At 46.8% G+C, this 24,810-nt stretch overlaps 1 protein-coding gene across 3 annotated transcripts in view; it reads right to left on the reverse strand.

Moving 5' to 3' along the window:
* Nucleotides 1-24,810, reverse strand: part of HLTF (helicase like transcription factor) — a 136,274-nt gene that overhangs the window by 88,250 nt on the left and 23,214 nt on the right. For all 3 annotated transcript variants that reach the window (XM_077290834.1, XM_077290835.1, XM_077290836.1), the window contains exons 4-7: nucleotides 24,066-24,199; nucleotides 11,109-11,170; nucleotides 6,605-6,679; nucleotides 2,070-2,261 (exon numbers count right to left, since the gene is read on the reverse strand). In XM_077290834.1, coding sequence (XP_077146949.1) covers nucleotides 2,070-2,261; nucleotides 6,605-6,679; nucleotides 11,109-11,170; nucleotides 24,066-24,199 — 463 coding nt within the window. The remainder of the gene's footprint in view (nucleotides 1-2,069; nucleotides 2,262-6,604; nucleotides 6,680-11,108; nucleotides 11,171-24,065; nucleotides 24,200-24,810) is intronic.

Genomic DNA, 24,810 nt, shown 5'->3' on the forward strand with positions numbered 1-24,810 from the left:
AGTAAGGGAGAAGAGGGAGCCCCATTATAAAATATGTACATTCACGAAGGTCACTCACCACTCGGATATGGAGGCAGGTACCGGTTCTGGAGGGGGCGGGCCTGTTAAGGAAGGCGCTTGAGACGGAGTATCAGTCTTCGTAGCTGATCTGCTACGCCGTGTGGAACGGCTGCTGGATCCACTTCTGGTGCTCTTTGTGCGGCGCTGCTGTCCTGGCTGCAGCTCCTGTGGATCGCTGTCCTCCATGGTTACAGGGAGAAAGTGCGACTCCCATGTGCGCACAATCTCCCTTTTTGAAACCGGCGCCAATCCCCCGGCGTCTGCCGCACTTCCGGTTCCTGCGCTCCCAGGGAGAAGATATTACCGCGCATGCGCGCGGCGATGACCCGGAAGTCCTGCCGCATTTCCGGAGCAGCGGCCATCTTTGTGCACCCGGAGTGTGCGCTCGTCGGCGCAGGAGCTCCGGTGATCCAGCGCCCCTCCTCGTTTGATTTGGCGGCGTTCTCCCCTCGCACACCCTGAAGGACCCCTCGGTCCCAGCGGTGGCGGCTTCGGGAGCCGGACAAGCCGCGGCAGGAGCCTCCTCGCTGCCGGTACTCGACCGCCCGGTCCCGGTCCATCGGTCTTCATGCAGGTACCGTCCGAAGAGAGGTTCCCTGTCAGGGACAGGAAACCAACTGATGCGAGGGAGAGGTACCGCCCTTTTATCTGTAGGTTTCCTGTCCCTGAAGGGCGGATCCCCTCTCTCTCCGTAGTGCTGTCATGGGAGACCGAGAAATGTGCGATACATGAAATGTGAATATCTTAATGGCTTGTGAAATCCATGAAAAAACACATGAGATTCTTAGCACAAGATTGGGCCAAAAGTTGTGAGCCCATCCACCAAACGTCAAGGTAATCTCAAATCGGATGGATACCTGAGCTGACTGCCTAGTGTGCACACTTACCTCTGGCTAATAACATGGTAAAGCCTGCTTTTATAGGAAGTCGGAACCAACTGTGTTTGGATTAATTAAAATCACAGCATGGTGAAGGGCGGGGCGTTCAAGTCAGAAAAAATGTGAGCCCATCCACCAAACGTCAAGGTAATCTCAAATTGCAGCCATCGATCTATTTGCTATGTAAGACTTTTTGGTTATGCACCAGTTCAGACTAGATTGCTGTTCAGTCAGTTTTCCTATATTTACTATGTACTATTTTTTCTGACTTGAACGCCACGCCCTTCACCATGCTGTGATTTTAATTACATCCAAACACAGTTGGTTCTGACCTTCCAATAAATGCAGGCTTTAGCATGTTATTAGCCAGAGGTAAGTGTTCACACTAGGCAGACAGGTCAGGTACCCATCCGATTTGAGATTACCTTGACGTTTGGTGGATGGGCTCACAATTTTTGGCCAAATCTTGTGCTAAGCATCTCATGTGTTTTTTCATAGATTTCACAAGCCATTATGCTATTCACATTTCATGTATCGCACATTTCCTTGCTTTAGCACAGTAAAATTGAGTGCAGCCATTGATCTATTTGCCTATATTACCATGCATGGCTTTGCTCAGACAGGGCACGAGGGTAATAAAGGTAGAAAACCCGGTCCTGTGATCACAGCAGCCTCTGCATTAAATCATGCAGTATGTAGGCGAGAAAAGAGTGCAAGGGTGGCAACAGTACAAGATGCAGCTCAGAAGTGGGAAAGAAGGGGTTATTGGCACATCCCCTGGTAGTTTTGCTTTCCATATGGTATTACTTTATTAAATATGTCTACAATAAATTGATTAATTACTTTACCAGTGGATGTGCCAATATTCCCTTTTTTCTTACTACTGCTGTTTTTCACCAGTGGAATATGCCACCTATGGTTTTAAGAATGATACAAAGCATCATCATTATCAAAACAGGGTAAGCTCACCATTTTTTGCTTTGATGCAGCTCAGAGTTTGTCTAAGTCTCATTTAAACAACAATTTCAAAAGGTATAGTTTGTATGATAACAGCAATATTTAGGCCGCACATTACTAATAAAATTATGCTTACTAATCATATTAATCAGAACTAAAGAATATCGTACATACCAGGCCCATGTCATCTGCCAAAATCCCTCCTCTGACACTTTCAGGTCTTTCTTTCTCAGCAAAGTTTGTAAGAGTGTTGTAGTATAGGTTGCTTCTCTGCTCCCAAAAAGGCGGCAGCTCTTTATTGTTCTCTCGTGAAACCATCCATGCCAACGCCTGCTTCTGATGTGGAAGCAACACAGTTTGTACGGCCTATACAGAAAAGAAAAGCGATTTTATTAGGATGCCGAAAGTGGCATTGTGTCAACTTTCTTACATTCAGTTCTCTTATGCTTTAAAGATAGTATACTACATTCTATAGAAAACAAGACCCTTTTTGGAAGGACAAAAAAAAAAAAAAAATGCCCACGTCTTATATTCCAAATTCGGAGTGTCTGACATCGCCAGACGCCCCTGAACCTTACAGTGATCATAAAGTGATAAGCATTAACATATCACTTTACCTAAACCGGCCCCAGTAAAATTTACATTGTGCATGAAGTTTCCCAATTAATGTCTCCGATACTCGAGACAATAGAAGCAAAAATAACTTTTAATGTTGTGGTTGGCATAGGAAAACTAACTAGGGGACCATTTCTTCACTAAAAGCAGTCTGGTTGTACAGGCTGCAGTCACGATCCTTCGGGCATGATGGACATGCTCCGGACTCACTGCGTCTTCTCTTCTGTGCCCAGGAACAATATCATGCACGGGCGCAAAGCCAACAAACACAGACAACATTTAATGCCTTGAAAGCTCTTAAATTACAGATATCAAACAACACAAAACCCAGAAATGAGATACACAGGTGAAGCTGTCACCAGCAAGTGAACCCTTCCATCGTGACCCTTGCAGTGGAGGCCAGCAATAGTAACGTGACCCTAAAATTTGCATGCCCATTTTGGATTATAGATCAAGATCATGGGATAATTTCTGCAATTCAATAAAATTCAACCACCCAGCGACAGGAAACAAGCGCTAGCTGAGAGTGCTACAAGCAAATTCAAGACTGAGGGCAAGTGAAGTGTGAGATCCGTACAATTATTTCCTAGGCCTCATTCAGACGTCCATGAATAACATACGTGTTCGGGGTTTTTCATGGGTAAAACATGTATTCATTATATTCTATTGTGCTATTTACATGTCAGTGATCTGTTTCAATACCACTTTATTTGCAAAAATAAACAAGGAGGAATGACCCAAGTCATGAATTAAAATTACCCATAAAAGTCTTTGGTTCCATCCAAAAAAAAAAAAAAAATCACATACAACACAGGGTCGGCATTCATGTGTGGACCATTTAAAAAAAAAAAAAAAAACAGCACTAGCAAACAGTAAATGGGATATGGGTGCCAAGTCTTCCATGCATAGGCCAATCATCTATATAATGATATCATTATATATAGGATTGGCCTATGCCTATATATAGGCATATTGTATATAGTGGCTGGTATATTGTAATGGTTAAGTGCACAGCCTACGACATGAGAGACTGGAGTCCAAATTGTTTATTGGAAATGATATACCAGTAGTGGTCCTTGGGCAAGACTACACTATAGTGCCTACATCAATAAACATGAGACAGTGTCATGAAGAAAGTCACGCGGGCTCGGAAATCGCCCGGATTAACAAGGTCCACGTCATATGTTGAGGAACTGGATCTGATGAAATACTACTATAATGGCAGACCAAATGAGAGAGGATATATGAAGCGTATGAGGAAACTCTGGATGGATACAAGACCTGCATGTCCATTGACTGAGAAACAACTAGCCACCCAACGTTTCAATGTCATAAAGAGAAAGCCATTATCACAAGTTGAGAAGAACAACATGTGCAACCCCCTGAAAATCCTGATCCAATCCTGCAACTAGAGAGCATTGCAGCCAATCAAGGTGACATGAAGGGAAGTCAGCCAACTAACAGATGTACAGAAGGGTGTAAAGATCAAGATTAAGACCAAGCTGGACAAGTACAAAGGCCTGACCCCCAACTGAAGCCCTAGTCCCTAGTGCTACACAAAGGCTCACAGCACAGACCAAGAAGATAAATACCCTGTTCTCCAAAGAACCATCTAAGGTGTACTACTACAGAATAACAGCACAACTCCAATAGCAGAACAATACTGCAGGAACATATGGGAGAAGGGAAAAAACACAACACTAGTGCAATGTGGCTGCAAGATCTGAGAATGAAACAGCAACCAGCAGCGGGTCAAGATCATGAAGAGCTGGACAGCACCTGGCCCACCCATGATGATACACACCTACTGGCTCAAGAAATTAACAGCGGTACATGAACTTGTAAGGCAGTTGTAAGGTCCAATAACCTGCCTTACAACAACATGGAAACTCCTGTCAGGCATCATAGCTCCTAGTATGTCACTCAAGTTCCAGACAGACCATTCTCAGCACAGCCTGGACTGACTACAGGAAAGCCTATGACTCAATGCCACGCACATGGATCTGTGAATGCTTGGCTCTCTACTGTACAATGTCAACAGGAAATTAAAAACCTTCCTCAGAAACTCAATGGGGCTATGGAGAACAACAATGGAAGTCAACTCAAGACAACTAGCACAAGTGACCATCAAATGCGGCATATACCAAGGTCCCCATTGCTGTTCTGCATAGGCTTCAACCCCCTTCAGTCAGATAATTACAGAGTCTGGCAATGGATACAAGTTCAAGAGTAGAAGCACCATCAGCCACAAACATGAATGACATCAAGCTGTATATCAAAAAATGAACAAGACATCAATTCACTGATCCACCTGACAAGGATCTACAGCGAAGACATAGGGATGTCTTTCGGACTGGAGAAGTACAGCTTGTTGGTAAAAAAGAGGCAAGGTAGTCAAGACTGATGGAGTGGAATTACCTGCAGGGCACATAGCAGATGTGCAGACATGAAAGGGTAAAGACAGGTCCTGAAAAGCCAGCCTAAGGCAGCAACAACAACAGATGTGAAAGGAAGAACAGGGGCTTGAAGCGCCATGGCAAGACAAGCCACTGCATGGGATGTACCATTGACATATAAAGGAGGTGGCTAACATGGAGAAATCCTACCAATGGCTGAAGAAAGCGGGACTCCGAGACTGCACAGAGGCACTAATCTTAGCGGCACAAGAGCAAGCATTAAGTACCAGATCCATAGAAGCAGGAATCTACAGTGGCAGGATGCAAGCAGGAACAGCATATACCGAACGCCACAACCAAGTGGTGGGAATTGTATATAGGAACATCTGCACAGCATATGGGCTAAGTCCCCCTAAGTCCAGGTGGGAGACCCCAGAGAAAGTGGTGGAGAGTGAAAGGGCTAAAATCCTGTGAGATTTCAAGATCCAGATGGATAAGCAGGTGTTGGCTAACCAACCAGACATTGTGACAGTAGACAAGGATCAGAAGACAGCAATGATAATAAGATGTGGCAGTGCCAAGTGACAGCAACATCAGAAAGAAGGAATATGAGAAGCGGGAGAAATACCAGGGCCTCAAAGGAGAACATGTGGAAGGTGAAGGCAACAGTGATTCCAGTGGTGAGAGGAGCACTTGGAGCAGTGACCCCTAAGTTGGGAAAGTGGCCACAACAGATCCCAAAACAACATCTGAACTCTCTGTCCAGAAAAGCACAAAGCTGGAAACAACTGAGATCTTGCGCAGAATCCTCAAACTCCCAGTGAGTGAGAAGGGATATATATATATATATTATATATATATATATATATATATATATATATATATATATATATATATATATATATATATATATATATATATATACATACACATACATACATATATACACACACACACACATACATATACTGTATATACACATACACACACATTTTTTAAAAACTGAAATTGCAGAGTGAGATCATAAAATTCTAAATATTAGCAAATAATATTGCATAGTTCGACTTCATAATCACCTCATCTTTATTTTTATATAGCGCTAACATATTAAGCAGCGCTTTACAGTTTGCACACATTATCATCACTGTCCCCGATCAGTATGTCTTTGGAGTATGGGAGGAAACCCAAGCAAACACGGGGAGAACATACAAACTCCTTGCAGATGTTGTCCTTGGTGGGATTTGAACCCAGGACTTCAGCCCAAGGGCGTAGTGCTAACCACTGAGCCACCGGGCTTCCCAATCAGTAACGATAAGTAAACTCAACACTGAGAAGTTCACATCTTACAATTAAACATGGATATTTACCGGCAGGACACAGAGGGAAGAAAGGGGGGAGAAGAGTTGAAGAGCAATTCTAGTTGAACACTTAATACATACACTACTTTTCATAACCATGTTCATTAACAGTCTTTTACCCATTATGTGTCCTAGGGCGCCAAACTGTCTCAAAGCGTTCGGTTGTGTTATTTAGTAGGGCTGTGAGACATATTCGCACATCCTACATATGCAGGTGCAACTCGGTATCGCAGTCAATGACTAATTTTGTAATGGATAGGAGAAGCTGTACAATTTTTTTACTTTTTCATTTGAGAAACAAAAAGGGTACTAAATGGATAATTCACAAACAGAAATTCACCTTTGCAGGCTCTAATTCTTGTGTTTTGTCATCTTCTTTCAAATCTTCAAATAATTTATCAAATTCAGATTTCAACTAAAATGAAACAAGTGAAAACATAGATCAGAGAACAAGAAAACAACCTCTTATTTATCCAGTTTACACAAAAAAAGAAAAAATCTGATTTCATGAACCCAACCGTAATGGAAGTTTTAAAAAAATTAAAGTACAATATATCCATGATAATTACGGTAGATCTATAAAATGGCAGTATATTTATTTAGAAACAAGTAGCAGATCAGTTTCAGCAAAAAAAAAAAAAAAGGTGTTTTCTTTGCCAACTACTGTATTTTTCTGACTATTGCACTCACCAAAGTAACATCTTGCTACATGTGTGCATTTTAGTCACCAAGTGCCAAACCTCCACAACTGCTTCATTAACCAGTTCATGACTGGTCCAACCCCTCCCCTTTCTGTCCAGGCACAGCTTCGAGATTAATCGTACATGTGCTTTTAAACAGCTCTAAACAATTTTCTTGTTTAGATATTCAAGTTAATTTTTGCCTTTTCTATTTTGCCAGAAATGTCACTTAATGTTTACATTTTCCCCTCAATATTGGCAAAAAAACGACAAGAAAGATAGGAAATAAGTCTGTATTTTTCACTTTTCATTACGACCACAAAAGCGCAGAAAACATGCTAAGCATAAATTTAAGGAGCATCCAATGATAAATTACTGTATATACCGTACTCGAGTATAAGCCGACCCAAGTATAAGCCAACCCCCCTAATTTTGCAACAAAAAACTGGGAAAACTTATTGACTCGAGTACAAGCCTGGGGTGGAAAATGCAGCAGCTACCGGTATATGTCAAAAATAAAAATAGATACCAATAAAAGTAAAATTAATAGAGACATCAGTAGGTTAAGTGTTTTTGAATATCCATATTGAATCAGGAGCCCCATATAATGCTCCATACAGTTCATTATGGCCCCATAAGATGCTCCATGTCCATACAGTTCTTTATGGCCCCATAGATGCCCCATATAATGCTCCATGCAGTTATGGCCCCATAGATGCCCATATAATGCTCCATGCAGTTATGGCCCCATAGATGCTCCATATAATGCTCCATACAGTTATGGCCCCATAGATGCCCCATATAATGCTCCATGCAGTTATGGCCCCATAGATGCCCATATAATGCTCCATGCAGTTATGGCCCCATAGATGCTCCATATAATGCTCCATACAGTTATGGCCCCATAGATGCCCCATATAATGCTCCATGCAGTTATGGCCCCATAGATGCCCCATATAATGCTCCATGCAGTTATGGCCCCATAGATGCCCCATATAATGCTCCATGCAGTTCTTTATGGCCCCATAGACGCTCCATACAGCATTGTGCCACATGTAATGCTGCTGCTGCTGCTGCAATAAAAAAAAAAAATACATACTCACCTCTCGTCGCTGCCCGCTGCTCCTCAGCGTCCCGTCTCTCCGCACTGACTGTTCAGGCAGAGGGCGGCGCGCACACTAATACGTCATCGCGCCCTCTGACCTGCACAGTCACAGCAAGAGGACAGGAAGATGGAGCGGCGCCCGGCGAATGGAACGTGGACAGGTGAATATGAAATACTCACCTGGTCCCGGCGCTCCTGAAGCTGTCAGTGCCTGTCCCATGGTAACGCAGCTTCTTCCTGTAATGAGCGGTCACTGGTACCGCTCATTACAGTAATGAATATGCGGCTCCACCTCTATGGGAGTGGAGTCCATATTCATTACTTTAATGAGCGGCACCACGTGACCGCTGAATAGAGGAAGCGCTGCAGCGAGGGAGACCATGGGACAGGCTGGGACAGCGTTAGGAGCGGCAGGAGCAGGCGAGTATGCGACAGTCCTCTCTCCCCCTCACCCACCGACGAACATGACTCAAGTATAAGCCGAGAGAGGCACTTTCAGCCCACAAATTTGGGCTGAAAATCTCGGCTTATACTCGAGTATATACGGTATCTACAAAACGGTATAATCTATAGCGTAGGTAGATTAATAAAACATAACTTTTAATTAAAGTAATATCTATTAAGCCTCCTGGCTATAACATGACAAACACATACGTATAAAAAATCCCTAATGATAAATTGATAAACAGGACCTGGAGCTTCCTATTACAGCTGAAAACCAGCCTGAAATAATAGGCATCCTAACCCCACATCCCTATCCCTCCCCATACACCACGGGGGCCTGTCTGCATCCTGCTCTCCACATCTCTCCCCATACACCACTGGGGCCTGTCTGCATCCTACCCTCCACATCCCTCCCCATACACCACTGGGGCCTGTCTGCATCCTGCCCTCCACATCCCTCCCCATACACCACTGGGGCCTGTCTGCATCCTGTCCTGCACATCCCTCCCCATACACCACGGGGGCCTGTCTGCATCCTGCCCTCCACATCCCTCCCCATACACCACTGGGGCCTGTCTGCATCCTGCCCTCCACATCCCTCCCCATACACCACGGGGGCCTGTCTGCATCCTGCCCTCCACATCCCTCCCCATACACCACTGGGGCCTGTCTGCATCCTGCCCTCCACATCCCTCCCCATACACCACTGGGGCCTGTCTGCATCCTGCCCTGCACATCCCTCCCCATACACCACTGGGGCCTGTCTGCATCCTGCCCTCCACATCCCTCCCCATACACCACAGGGGCCTGTCTGCATCCTGCCTTCCACATCCCTCCCCATACACTACGGGGGCCTGTCTGCATCCTGCCCTCCACATCCCTCCCCATACACCACGGGGGCCTGTCTGCATCCTGCCCTCCACATCCCTCCTGCCACACAAAAACTTTTGATACGGAGCCACACAAAAGGTTGATACATAAAATGAGAATAATGGGGATAGGGAAAATATGTGTAAGTGGGTTAAGAGCTGGCACAGGGATAGGAAACAAAGGGTGGTTATTAATGGAGCACACTCGGACTGGGTCGCGGTTAGTAGTGGGGTACCACAGGGGTCGGTGTTGGGCCCGCTTCTTTTTAACATATTTATTAATGACCTTGTAGGGGGCATACAGAGTAGAATTTTAATATCTGCACATGACACTAAACTCTGCAGGGTAATCAATACCGAGGAGGACAATTTTATATTACAGGAAGAGTTATGTAAACTAGAAGTTTGAGCTGATAAATGGCAAATGAGCTTTAATGGGGATAAATGTAAGGTCATGGACTTGGGTAGAAGTAATAAGATGTATAACTATGAGCTTAATTGTAAAACTCTGGGCAAAACCGTCAATGAAAAACACCTGGGTGTATGGGTGGATGACAAACTCATATTCAGTGGCCAGTGTCAGGCAGCTTCCACAAAGGCAAATAAAATAATGGGATGCATTAAAAGAGGCATAGATGCTCATGAGGAGAACATAATTTTACCTCTATACAAGTCACTAGTTCGACCACACTTAGAATACTGCGCACAGTTCTGGTCTCCGGTGTATAAGAAAGACATAGCTGAACTAGAGCGGGTGCAGAGAAGAGCGACCAAGGTTATTAGAGGACTGGGGGGTCTGCAATACCAAAATAGGTTCTTACACTTGGGGCTATTTAGTTTGGAAAAACGAAGACTAAGGGGTGATCTTATTTTAATGTATAAATATATGAGGGGACAGTACAAAGACCTTTCTGATGATCTTTTTAATCATAGACCTGAGACAGGGACAAGGGGGCATCCTCTACGTCTGGAGGAAAGAAGGTTTAAGCATAATAACAGACGCGGATTCTTTACTGTAAGAGCAGTGAGACTATGGAACTCTCTGCCGTATGATGTTGTAATGAGTGAGTCGTTACTTAAATTTAAGAGGGGACTGGATGCCTTTCTTGAAAAGTATAATGTTACAGGGTATATATATTAGATTCCTTGATAGGGCGTTGATCCAGGGAACTAGTCTGATTGTCGTATGTGGAGTCGGGAAGGAATTTTTTTTCCCCAATGTGGAGCTTACTCTTTGCCACATGGGTTTTTTTTGCCTTCCTCTGGATCAACATGTTAGGGCATGTTAGGTTAGGCTATGGGTTGAACTAGATTGACTTAAAGTCTTTCTTCAACCTTAATAACTATGTTACTATGTTACCACTGGGGCCTGTCTGCATCCTGCCCTCCACATTCCTCCCCATACACCACCAAGACTGCATTTTGCCTTCCGCATCTCACCCCATAAACCACTGGGGCCCATCTGCATTCAGCCTTCTTCGTCTCACCCCATAAACCACTGGGGTCTTCGACATCCCGCCCCATACACCACCAGGGCCTGCATCATACAACATATTTGTATTGTTACCATGTAGTAACTGAAAAATAAATCCATTCACCTGCATCAGGTTAAGTGACATGCACATGGATATTACCTACCTCCTGCTCAGACATATTTCCCTTAAATATATATGTATATATATGTGCAAAGGTGGTAAGTTATGATCTTGGGACAAGTGCTTTGAATGGAAAGCATGCAATACAGACCTGCTCGACTGTCATCTGCACAGCTGGAAGAGAAGCACTGAAACTGGATCCAGCAGCTTTACCTAATTAAGAAGAAAAAAAAAGAAAACATTTAGCCATGTGAGAAACATGAAGATATGTGCTTTCATAGAGATCATACATCATACATGTAATTACATGTAATTACATCATACATGTAATTGACTGCAGTCCCAGTGCTGGGGTGTCATTGCTGCAGCATGAGGGGCATGAGACTGCTGGAGGGAGGTATTACGGTACTTCAACACTTATTTTTCAACACATGCCTTTGTCCGAGCAAATTTTACAAACAACCAAATCCTGTATTTTCTATAACCAGCCAGGCAAAACTCACAGCTGGGGGCTGAAACCTTCAGCTGTCAGCAAAGCTGGTTATGAAGAATAGAAGGGTCCCCAAGTTGTTGTTTTTTTAATTATTTAAATGTAAAAAATTTTTTAAAATGATGTGGAGTCCCGCCCCCATTTTTGGTAACCAGAATTGCGAAAGCAGACAACTGGGAGCTGACATTCTCAGGCTGGTAAGGGGCCATGGATATTAACTCCCCTATCCTAAAAACAGCAGCCCGCAGCCACCCAGAGACGGTGCATCTATTAGATGAGCCAATTCTGGCGCTTTGCCCGGCTCTTCGCACTGGCCCTAGAGCGGTGGCAAGTGGGGTTCATATTTGTGGGTTTGATGTCACCTTTGTATTGTCCAGTGACATCAAGCCCACAGATTTGCAATGGAGAAGCGTCTATAAGACACCTATCCATTGCTAATCATATAATTACATGGTAAATAAAGACACAGCCAGAATAAAGTCCTTTATTAGAAATTAGACTAAACACACTTTTCCTTTTTAAATTTAAAAATAACAAAACACAGTTATACTCACCTAATGCCTAATTCCGCTGAATCTCTCGTCTCCTGTAATAAAACTAAAATAAAAATACAACAATATCCCTCACCTATCCGTTTTTCTGTCCCACGCCTTAATCCACGTAGACTGGAGGATAAATAGTTTTCAACCTGGAGGGTGCCAAGAAGCAAGCGCAGCATCAGTGACCAGCGGTGACATCATCGTGGTTACCTCTGGTCACTGAGGCTGCGTTCTCAACAGGGTTGAACTGCGGTGACCTCAGCACCGTAGGAAAAAGTCAGTGATGAGGTCACCGCAGTCCAAGCTCAGTGACTTCACAGCAGATCACCGTGAGAAATTTTCTCCGTGAGTTTTGCCTGGATGGTTATAGAAAATACAGGGGAACCTACACCAAATTATTATTATTTTTTTTTTATTTATGGCACAGGTGGCGGGTGATGAATACTCCTATCAGCAGATCCTGCACTCACTGTTATTAGCGGCAGCAGGCGTCGGCTGATGGGAGTGATAGTCCCATCAGCTGCTGCCTGCTGTCATTGTTATCACTTGAATGCAAAGAACAAAGGAGAAGATCATGCTATACAAAAAGGATCACCAGAATGAAATGTACAAAATGAATATATTAATGCAGACTACTAGCAACAATTAAAAACCAATTATAAGTCAAACACATGACTGTACACACAACCACCAAAATAGGGTGATGGGCCTCGTCTAGCAGTTAGTGTACGGTAAAATGGCCTATACACAATATTTGATTTGAGACCCAGACTATCATTCTGCATTGGAAGTATAAAAGTAAGTAAATGGCAGGTTCTGATATGGTGAACCAAAAAAGGCAAGTATACAAATCAAATTAAATCACCATGAGCAGCAAGGTATTGATCTCAATATTAGCACTGCCCTGTGGCTATTAACCTAAAAGTCTCTGCAAAATATCAACAGCACCAAAAATAGATAACACAAGTACAAGAGTAGTAATATTTGTTGCCCTGAATCAAGATAATGATATAAACATAAAGGTCAAAGTGAACAAATTATAAGATGCTGGTAGTGCAATAAACCAATAAATGATTGCATTAATACCTATGCCTAGAATGCAGAGATGCCAATGGTGCTGATCACAGGACAAGCATGGTGGCATGGGTCAAGTAAGGTCAGGAACAAAGACAGGGTAAAGACGGGGCTCATCACCCTATTTTGGCAGCTGTGTGTACAGTAATGTGTTTGACTTTTAATTGTTTTTAATCGCTGGAAGTAGTCTGCATTAATAAAATAATTTTGTATATTTCATTTTGGTGATCCTTTTTGCATGGAAAGATCTTTCTCCTTTGATTTTTGCATATTGTCCCTGCATACCATAGGTGATCCTGAATTAACCTACAGTGGTGCCCTCTGTCCTTCCTTTATGTTCTCACTTGAATACAACTCTTATCATTCTCCCCGGAAAAGCAGGAGAGGGGGAAGAAAGCCATGTTCAGCACTAGGCGCTGGGGAAAGCTCTTACTGTATGGTTTCTTCCCTGGCGCCTATCTGTGTGGTACTGATGCGGTACACAGTTGCCACATGTGTGCCCAAGTATTACACGCACACACACTGTGCCGGAAATATCAGGACTAAGAACTAGAAACTATAAAATTGTATCAAGTTTCAATGAGAAATACAAATGCAAAACACAAAGCATTAACTGTGCAGGAAATAGCGGGTCAACAACACCACATGGAAATAACAATAAACTATCTTCAGAACATTTAGGCTATGTGCCCACGTTGCAGAAATGCTGTGGAAATGTCCGCAGCATTCTGCAACTCCCTGCCGCGGGTAAAACGCATGCGTTTTCCCGCAAAACACAAGCGTTTTTAGCTTGCAGAATGCTTGCACTTTACAAGCAATTTGAAGCATCGCTTGGAAAAGTGATTGACAGGTTGGTCACACAAGCATAGTGCTTGACAAGTGTGACCAACTTTTTACTATTGATGCTGCCTATGCAGCATCAATAATAAAAGATAGAATGCTAAAAATAAATTAAAAACAAATAAAAAATATGGTTCTCACCTTCCGACGGCCTCCGATCTCCTCAGCGGCGCTCACGGTACGTTCCATTCCCAGGGATGCTTTGCGCGAAGGACCTTTGTGACGTCATGGTCGCGTGACGTCATCTCAGGTGATTCGCGCAATGCATCCCTGGGAACGGAAGCCGCCGCGTGCACCGCTGAGAGGCGGGAGGACTTCGGGGGCCATCAGAAGGTAAGTATATCCCTATTTTTTATTTAAAATTTTTTTTTTTTTTTACAGGACTATTGTACCCAGGGCCTGAAGGAGAGTCTCCTCTCCTCCAGACGCTGGGTACCATCCGCACATGAAGCGCTCACTTTACGCATGGTGGGCGCATGCGTAAAGTGAGTGTTTCAATGAAATCCTATAGATGTGGAATTTCAGCGATTCCGCAGAAATAATGAACATGCTGTGGATTTTACCGCTATGCGATTCCGCACAGCAATGGCGGAATCCCATAGAATTGCATGGGAATGTGTTTTTATGCTTTTCCGCTGCGGCAAAACTTGCAGCGGAAATGCATAAAAAACGCAAATTGAGCACACAGCCTTAAGGGAAAATAGAGTAAAGAAAACACAATCCAAGGTACAGTCACAGGTTGTACATTGGTTCAACATGTTATATAATAATATTACCTACATAGTGACACAAAATTAAATGCTGAGTTATTACATACTACTGTAAGTTAACAAGGGGGAATAAGAAAGAAAAAGCAGCAGAAGAAGTGAAGACCATAAATACACACGAAGATAAAGGTGATGGGAAGTCCAGGAAAGAGGGCAAGGGGAACAGAGAGGCTCCGAAAGTGTGGACTTAGCTGAGATAATCAGCAGATAATTAAACTTCATCCAATAGAACCATGTTGTGAAGAATTTGTCATGAGAGTAAAGGTACCTTCACACTAAACGACGCTGCAGCGATATCGACAACGATGCTGATCGCTGCAGCGTCGCTGTTTGGTCGCTGGAGAGCTGTCAGACAGCTCTCCAGCGACCAACGATGCCGAGGTCCCCGGGTAACCAGGGTAAACATCGGGTTACTAAGCGCAGGGCAGCAGTCAGTGCGGGAAGCAGACGGCGAGGGACGTGTGACAGACAGCAGAAGGTGAGTATGTACTATTTGTTTTTTTTACATTTACAATGGTAACCAGGGTAAACATCGGGTTACTAAGCGCGGACCTGCTGGTTACCACTGTAAAACATCGCTGGCATCGTTGCTTTTGCTGTCAAACACGACGATACACGCCGATCTGACGACGAAATAAAGTTCTGAACTTTCAGCAACGACCAGCGATATCACAGCAGGATCCAGATCGCTGCTGCGTGTCAAACACAACGATATCGCTATCCAGGACGCTGCAACGTCACGGATCGCTATCATTATCGCTGCAAAGTCGTTTAGTGTGAAGGTACCTTTAGAAAAATGTTTAGAATTGAGAGTCCTCAGTGGTTGATACCTTTTAATGGCTAACTGAAAAGACTCAATTCTAAACATTTTTCTATCTACTGGCTAACACGGTACCAAGATATATATCTTTCCTGTATCATGAGAGTTATTAATTTTGAGGCGAACTCCACCATTAGCATAGTCTCATTTATTTTGGAAAACCAGAGTGAGATTGTCGGAGTGATATCACTTTTCCGTAACAAAGGAATGCACGCTCTAGCATAATCAAATCAGACGTAATCAAACGTCTCAGTATCGAGTTTTAGAATTAAAAATGTTACTCTTATGATGAAAAATACTTAACCCTATTCTGACATCAGATGTAATAATCCGTCCATGTGCACTGGGCCTATTTGACCAGGGACAGATTATTATGCCCACGCGATCGCCTGCGCACACAGGTGGTGTGTGGGCGATCGCCGCCAGGTGTCAGCTGATTCTGACAGCTGACACCCGGCACTAAGTGCCAGTAGAGGTCACGCACCGTTCCCAGCACTTTAAACCCCGAAATACTGCTATCGAACATGATCGCAGCATTCTGGGAGCCTGTTAACCCCTCTGTGTTTGGATGGGAAACACCGCGACACGTTGCCATGGTGACCGGATGTCATCATGACGACATCCGGGTCACCAGAGCTAGGAAACTTGGTCATCATGAGCAGTACGTGATCAGCAACTTTCCCTGTGAGTGCAGAGATGACAGTTTGCACAGCAGAGATGCTTCTGCATCCCCATGCTGTAGAAGCAATCAACCTGCAAAAAATGATGGTCCCATAATGGGACAAAGTACAAAAGTTATAAAAAAAAAAAAAAAAAAAAAAAAAATTTAAATAATTGTAAAAATATATTTTTTAACAAAATCTAAAGTAAAAAAAAAGATATCGTTTCCATAAATATTTATATGAAAAAAACAAACAAAACAATAAAAGTACACATATTTGGTATTGCTGCGTCCGTAACGACCCGACCAGTAAAACTGTCCCACTAGTTAACCCCTTTAGTGAGCGCAATAAAAAAAAAAACAAGGCAAAAAGGAGATTTTTGTGTACTCACCGTAAAATCTTTTTCTCCGAGTCATCATTGGGGGACACAGGACGAATGGGTGTTATGCTGCTGCCACCAGGAGGACACTAAGTTAAACACACACAAAAGATTAACTCCTCCCCTGCAGTATACACCCACAGGCTGGACAATCCAGAGCCAGTTCGGTAACAAAGCAGTAGGAGTAAGCCAGTTAACAAACAGAAAACATGTCATAGTCAAAACACAGACTGAAAAGAACAATTGAGCCAACTAGGCTAACAGGGAGGGTGCTGTGTCCCCCAATGATGACTCGGAGAAAAAGATTTTACGGTGAGTACACAAAAATCTCCTTTTCTCCTACGTATCATTGGGGGACACAGGACGAATGGGACGTCCCAAAGCAGTCCCTGGGTGGGTCACCAGAAGTTATAAATGCTGTGCGAGCCTACAAACTACAGATGAGACACAGCCGCTTGTAGGATTCGCCTACCGACGGAAGCGTCTGCCGAAGCCTGAAAGTGCACATGGTAGTGTTTCGTGAACGTATGTAGACTGGACCATGTAGCAGCCTTGCAGACCTGTGCTGCCGATGCCTGGTGCCGGATGGCCCAGGACGCGCCGACTGACCGGGTAGAATGAGCCTTGATCCCCGGAGGTGCGGCGTGACCCTTGACACGGTAGGACTCTTGGATGGCGGAACGAATCCACTTGGCAATGGAGGCCTTGGAAGCGGGTAGTCCCTTCCGTGGCCCCTTCGGAAGAACGAACAAGGCGTCTGACCTACGGAGAGACGCAGTCCTGGAGACGTAACGTCTGAGACCCCTCACTAAGTCCAGAGTGTGGAGCGCCCTTTCCGTGCGGTGGGAAGGAGCAGGGCAGTGAGGGAAGGACAATCTCCTCATTAAGATGGAAGGAGGAAACGACCTTCGGAAGAAAAGTCGGACATGTCCGCAGAACCACCTTGTCCTGGTGGAACACGAGGAAAGGAGGTCGGCACGACAGAGCTGCCAGCTCAGAGACACGTCTAATAGACGTGACAGCCACGAGGAAGGCAATCTTCCAAGACAAGAACAGCAAAGACACTTCATGCAAGGGCTCAAAGGGGGGCTCTTGAAGAGCACAGAGAACTAGGTTCAGGTCCCATGGTTCCAAGGGCATCTTGTAAGGCGGAGCCATATGAGAAACACCCTGGATGAAGGTCCTGACCTGCAATCTGTTTGCAATCTTTCTCTGAAAAAGAACCGAGAGAGCAGAAATTTGGCCCTTAAGAGAGCTGAGAGCAAGACCCAAGTCTACGCCTGATTGGAGGAATTCCAAAATGTGAGGGATAGAAAAACGGAGGGGGAAACGTCCCCGCTTCCTGCACCAGGCGAAGTATGCCTTCCAGGCGCGGTGGTAGATGCGCATAGAAGAAGGCTTGCGTGCGCGGAGCATGGTAGATATCACCGTCTGGGGCAACCCCTTCTGCCTCAGTACCCAGGACTCAACGGCCACACCGTTAAACACAGGGCCTCTGAGTTCGGGTGGTAAATGGGCCCTTGAGACAGGAGGTCTGCGCGACTCGGCAGCCTCCAAGGTACGTCTGAGACCAGTTGAACCATCTCGGCATACCATGTCCTGCGCGGCCAGTCCGGAGCGATGAGAAGTACTGGGATCCGTTCTGCCTTGATCTTCCTGATCACCTTTGTCAGAAGAGGAATTGGGGGAAAGATGTATGGGAGTCTGAAACCCTGCCATGAGAGGACGAGAGCGTCGGCTCCGAAGGCTGAGGGGTCGTGAGACCTGGCCATGAAGACGGGAACCTGGCAATTGAGGCGAGATGCCATTAGGTCCACGTCCGGGGTCCCCCATCGAGAGCATATCTGGTGAAAGATTGCGGGATGGAGAGACCACTCTCCGGGATCGAGGCTGTGGCGACTGAGAAAGTCCGCTTCCCAGTTTTCCACGCCTGGGATAAAAACTGCTGAGAGTATGGAATGATGTGTCTCGGCCCAGCGGAGAATTAGCGTCACCTCGACCATGGCCGCCTTGCTGCGAGTGCCCCCTTGGCTGTTGATGTAGGCTACCGCAGTGGCGTTGTCGGACTGGACTCTGACCGCACGGCCGGAGAGGAACGGCTGAAAATGATGGAGAGCCAGTCTGATTGCCCGAATCTCTAGGATATTGATGGGCAGCTGGGACTCCTGCGGAGACCAGCGACCCTGAGTCGAGTGGCGCTGGAACACTGCACCCCAGCCGAAGAGACTGGCGTCCGTTGTGACAACCAGCCAGTGCACCGGAAGGAAAGACTTCCCCCGAGTCAGGGAGGACCTCTTGGTCCACCACCTGAGGGACTGTCTGATTGGGCGAGAGAGAAGGAGACGGCGGTCGAGCGAGGCGGGATTCCTGTCCCATACTGCCAGAATGGCGTGTTGTAAGGGACGGAGGTGAAAAACCGCAAAGGGCACTGCCTCCATTGCCGCCACCATCCTGCCGAGTACCCTCATGGAGAAGCGTAGGGAGTGAGAGCGAGGTTGAGTAAGCTTCCGGACTTCTCTCTGAAGAGTGGATACCTTTTCCGGAGGCAAAAGTACTAGACCCTGAGAGGAGTCTAAGATCATTCCCAGGTAGGATATGGTTTGGGCCGGGACTGGGGAAGATTTTTTGAAATTGATTTTCCAGCCCAGGCGCAAAAAGGTATTTATAGTGAGGTCTACCGCTTCTGAACAGGACCGGAAGGAGGGGCCTTTTATGAGGATGTCGTCCAAGTAGGGCAACACCACTATGCCTCGAGCATGTAGAATGGCCACGGCAGCTGCCATGACCTTGGTGAACACCCGAGGAGCAGTGGCCAGCCCGAAAGGTAGGGCGACAAACTGAAAATGGTGCCCCTGGACCGCGAAGCGGAGGAAGCGCTGATGAGACGGTAGGATGGGAATGTGCAGGTAAGCGTCTTGAACATCTAGAGATGCAAGGAACTCGCCCTCTTCCAGAGAGGCAATTACCGAGCGGAGGGACTCCATACGGAATTGACGTACACGGACGTACTTGTTGAGGAGCTTGAGGTCCAATATTGGACGTACTGAGCCGTCCTTCTTTGGTACAATGAAAAGATTGGAATAGAAACCTTGGTACCTCTCGTTCTGAGGTACCGGGATGATGACCCCGTCTTCCCATAGCGATCTTATGGCCTGAAAATACTGACGGACCCTTGCTCTGGGAGGAGGGGACTGGAAGAAACGAGATGGGGGGAGAGAGACAAACTATCTTGTAACCGAAGGATACCAGTTCGCGGACCCATCGGTCGGGAACTACCGAGAGCCACGCGTCCCGAAAGAAGAGTAGGCGGCCGCCAACTCTGTCGGTGTCCTTTGGCGTCTGCCAAGAGTCATTGAGGTGGAGACCTGTTAGGTCTGGGCCCCCTGGACCCCTGTTGTCTGGGTCTGCCTCTCCAAGAGGGAGAAGGTTTGTAAGATGGCTGGGAGGTTCTGTCCTTGCGCTGACCTCTCCCGGCGCCGGGTGGCGCGGAGGGAGGATTGGACCAATTGGAGCCGAAACGGAAATATCGGCCTCGGCCCTGTTGGTTGCGAAAGGGGCGAAAGGTCCGTTGCTGGGGAAGGAATTTGCTCTTTCCCCCTGTGGAGTCTGCGATTATTTTATCTAGTTTGTCCCCAAAAAGGCGTTCGCCCTGGTATGGAAGGGACGCGAGAGATTTTTTGGATCCTGAGTCCGCTTTCCAGTCCCTGAGCCAAAGGGATCTGCGGATCGTGACAGCATTGGCCGCTGCCTGTGAGGCACAGTTGGCCGCGTCTAAGGATGCGGAAACTACAAAGTCCCCCGCTCTGGCAATCTGAGTGGCCAGGTGTGAAACCTCGGGGGGTAAGTCGGCGTGTAGTGCTGTAGAGGCTAAAGACTCGGCCCAATGGGTCATGGCTTTTGCGACCCATGTGGCGGCAAAAGAAGGGAAGAGAGAAGCCGAGGAAGCTTCAAAAGCCGAGCGAGCCATCTGATCAATTTGTCTATCAGTGGGATGCTTGATGGACGCGCCCTCGGAGGAGGATAGAACCGCCTTGGTGGCTAGCCGCGACACTGGCGGGTCCACGGAGGGTGACTGAGACCACTCCTTAGCAAGGTCCTGAGCAAACGGATACTTCAATTGCATAGCCTTCTGACCTGAGAAGCGTTTATCCGGACGGACTCTGTGGAGATCGACAATGTCCTTGAATTGAGGATGCGTAGGAAAAAATCTATGAGCCTTTGTGGTTCGCCCGAATGACACGGGATGAACCGCCTTGGACGGGGTTTCCTCCTCTAACTGTAGCATCTGACTTACAGAGTCTATGAGAGAATCTAGGGTCTCTTGGTCGTGACGATACTCTGGGGAACAGGACACGCTGGATGCGTCGTCCAGAAAGGATTCCCTGCTATGAGCTGGGGATGAGTGACGAGAGACTTCGCTCTCTGAGCCGGAGGGCTGATCACGGACCGGAGATATTACCCTGGACTTCTTTCTAGATGAGAGAGGGCTTCTGGAAACGGTACGACCTCTAGGCCGAGAGGGGTTCTTAGGCCGCGTTACATCATCCGTGGAAGCGCCCTGGGTAAGGGACGGGTCACGGAGGGACTGTATCGTCCTTTCCAAGGATGCCACAGATCGAGCAAGGGAGGACGCCCATGCGGGGGTACTAGGCTCACTACATTCCGGGTCAGAGGCCGGAGTATCCTGTGCCGCAGACATTTCGCAGGCGGAGCACAGCGGGGTAGTGTGACCTCGGGGCAGAGATACCTTGCAGGAGGTGCACACAGCAAAAATAACAGAGTGGGTCTTTCCAGTCCGTTTTTGCTTAGACTGTGACATCTTGCCGTGAAGTGAGCGTACTGGCAGGGGAAGAGACAATCCTACTGAGTGCGTCTCACCAAGTTCTGCGGTGCTTGGCAGGGAGATCCTGAAGTCCTGTGCGCTGTGGTGCTGCAGAGCCGCCAGCGCACTTCCTGGTCCAAGATGGCCGCCGAGATGTGAGAAGGGCGCTTCTCGGGAACGAGAAGCGCCCAGAGAGAGAGAGAGAGAGAGAGGGGGGGGGGCGTGTCGTGGGCGGGCGGTGGATTCCCTGCTATGCGCGTCGGAACGCTGCCATTGCCACCGCCATCCTGCTGTATGAGGGAGGGATGCCCCGCGGCTGCAGCGCCGCATTAGAAGGAGGAAAAGGGATCCCTGAACGGGCGGTCCCCTGTCAGCTGGTCGGCCCCCGCACTTACCTTGTGCGATGGGGCCGATGCTCCATCCACCTTCACCTTAGTAGGGAGAGGGTGGAGAGCTTCTGCCGCCGTGCAACATCCGCTATGTTCAGTGGTGATGCAGTGGGCGGCTGCACGGACGCCATGGCATTCTGTCCGGCTGTGCCCTGGCTCCAGGAAACTTAGGTGGATGATTAGTCCCCGTGGTCGCCTGACAGGGAGGGAGGGAGATCGGAACGCTAAGGAACCGTCGCCACACTGGAAAGTGAGCCAGGGCTGGCGTCCATCGTCGCGGGAAAGGATACAGGAGGAACGCTCCATGTACTTGCCCGTTGTTGGTGCGGGAGAGATCAGAGCTGAAAATTTGCCTGTCGCTCCCTTCCGTTAAAAACAAAAATTGGTGGGGTCCTGAGGACCCAAGTGCCTCCTGAGACACTAAGTAAGAACTGGCTCTGGATTGTCCAGCCTGTGGGTGTATACTGCAGGGGAGGAGTTAATCTTTTGTGTGTGTTTAACTTAGTGTCCTCCTGGTGGCAGCAGCATAACACCCATTCGTCCTGTGTCCCCCAATGATACGTAGGAGAAAAACAATGCTTTATTATCATACTGCCGAACAAAAAGTGGAATAACACGCGATCAAAAAGACGGATATAAATAAACATGGTACCGCTGAAAATGTTATCTTGTCCCGCAACAATACAAATCACCATACAGCTCCATCACCGGAAAAATAAATAAAGTTCTCAGAATAAAGAAATGCAAAAATATTTTTTTCTATAAAATAGTTTTTATTGTGTAAAAGCGCCAAAACATAAAATAACTACCGTATATACTCGAGTATAAGCCGACCCAAGTATAAGCCGAGGCACCTAATTTTGCCACGGAAAACTGGGTAAGCTTATTGACTCGATTATAAGCCGGGTATGTATTGTCCCCTCATCCCTGTCCTGCTATGCTTGGTTCCCCCGTCCTGTCCTGCTCTGTGTGGCTCCCCCCTTCGTATGCATAGGTCCCCAGGTCCCATCGTATGCATGGCTCCCCGTCCCATCTTGTATGCATGGCTCGGCTTCCCCATCCCATCCTTGTATGCATGGCATGGCTCGGCTTCCCCATCCCATCCTTGTATGCATGGCATGGCTCGGCTTCCCCATCCCATCCTTGTATGCATGGCATGGCTCGGCTTCCCCCATCCCATCCTTGTATGCATGGCATGTCTCGGCTTCCCCCATCCCATCCTTGTATGCATGGCATGGCTCGGCTTCCCCATCCCATCCATGTATGCATGGCATGGCTCGGCTTCCCCATCCCATCCTTGTATGCATGGCATGGCTCGGCTTCCCCATCCCATCCTTGTATGCATGGCATGGCTCGGCTTCCCCATCCCATCCTTGTATGCATGGCATGGCTCGGCTTCCCCATCCCATCCTTGTATGCATGGCATGGCTCGGCTTCCCCATCCCATCCTTGTATGCATGGCATGGCTCGGCTTCCCCATCCCATCCTTGTATGCATGGCATGGCTCGGCTCCCCCGTCCCATCCTTGTATGCATGGCATGGCTCGGCTCCCCCGTCCCATCCATGTATGCATGGCTCGGCTCGGCTCCCCCCCCCCCCCCCGTCATACTCACCCTCCTTGCGCCGTCTCTGCACGTCCCTGCATCTCTGCTGTCTGATGGCAGCTCTTCCTGTGCCGAGTGGTCTTGTGGTGCTGCTCATTAAGGTAATGAATATGCGCTCCACATCTATGGGAGTGGAGACGCGTGCATATTCATTACCTTAATGAGCAGTACCACGTGACTGCTCAGCACAGGAAGCGCTGCCGCACCGGGACAACGGAGATGCAGGGACGTTCAGCGAAAATCTCGGCTTATACACGAGTATATATGGTAATAATAAGTTCGACAATTGGATGTGTTAAAATAAAATGTTCCTGTGATGAAATAATCTTATAAATGTGCCCCTCCCTGATGTGTACTGTGTAATGGCTGTGTCTTACTGTACAAGAACATGGTCTGATCAAACCACAGTTCCTGTGAAGAAAGAGTATACAGGCAAGACAGCAGGGGGCACTCCTGAAATGCTGCAGGGGTAGAGCTTCCTCTGCCTGCGGTGTCAGAGCGCACACAGTTCGGGTTGTTAGTCAGGAGGGCAGAAGCTGTGCGCTCCTGCAGAATGCAGAGAACAACTCTGACTCATGCTCTCCTGGGCAACTTACTCTTAGTGCCGGTTCCTCTTCATCTCCACACTTGTTCATCCATCAAGTCATATATACATTACTCATCTTTTTCTTGAATACAAAACAGACAGTAAGGCCGCTGCTACTACTACTACTACTACTCACTTTTGGAAACCGGCTCAAGTTTATAACCCTTTTTCTTCATATGGTCCAGAACATGTTGCTTGTTTTCTTCCCTTCCCCAAAAACTCAGGGTGACCGGCATTGTGAAAGCATTGTGTGAACCATATGGAACTACACTGTGTAAGGAGAAAAAATTATGTTATTTCACACAGAAATCTCTTAATATTAATATTACATGTCTGCTTTATATACTGTGCAAGACTGAGAGGAAAAAAGATCACTGCATCGTGATGACATTAGGGCAATGGCACCCATATTACAGCTCTGTAGTTGTAGGACCGGACTGCAGAAGGACCCCCCTTTATCTTGTCTGCAAGAACACCCCACCTGATTCACTATAAGCCCTGCAGAATGATGCCACAGACATGAATCACTTATTTCTATCATCTTTAAAACTGTGTAGAGTTTCAGGCTACATTCAGGCAGGAGTATAAGGAGTGGATTTTTAGAATCGGACTTCACAAGATAACGTAGACTGTGAGCCCTTGCGGGCAGGGTCCTCTCTCCCTCTGTACTTGTGTGTGCCTTGCTTTGCTCATGTTTATTGTACTGGTCTATAATTGCCCCTTCCACGTGTAACGCGCCATGGAATATATGGCGCTATAAAAATGAATAATAATAATAACGTAAGGTTAGTAAGTGGGGCACCACAACATAGTCCTCATGGAGGCGCCCTGACAGTGCCATATGTGGCTCCGGAGCCACTGGTTAGGGAACATTTGGCTGT

The sequence above is a fragment of the Ranitomeya variabilis genome, chromosome 2, assembly GCF_051348905.1.
Source record: "Ranitomeya variabilis isolate aRanVar5 chromosome 2, aRanVar5.hap1, whole genome shotgun sequence".
In the NCBI taxonomy this organism is placed as follows: domain Eukaryota; kingdom Metazoa; phylum Chordata; class Amphibia; order Anura; family Dendrobatidae; genus Ranitomeya; species Ranitomeya variabilis.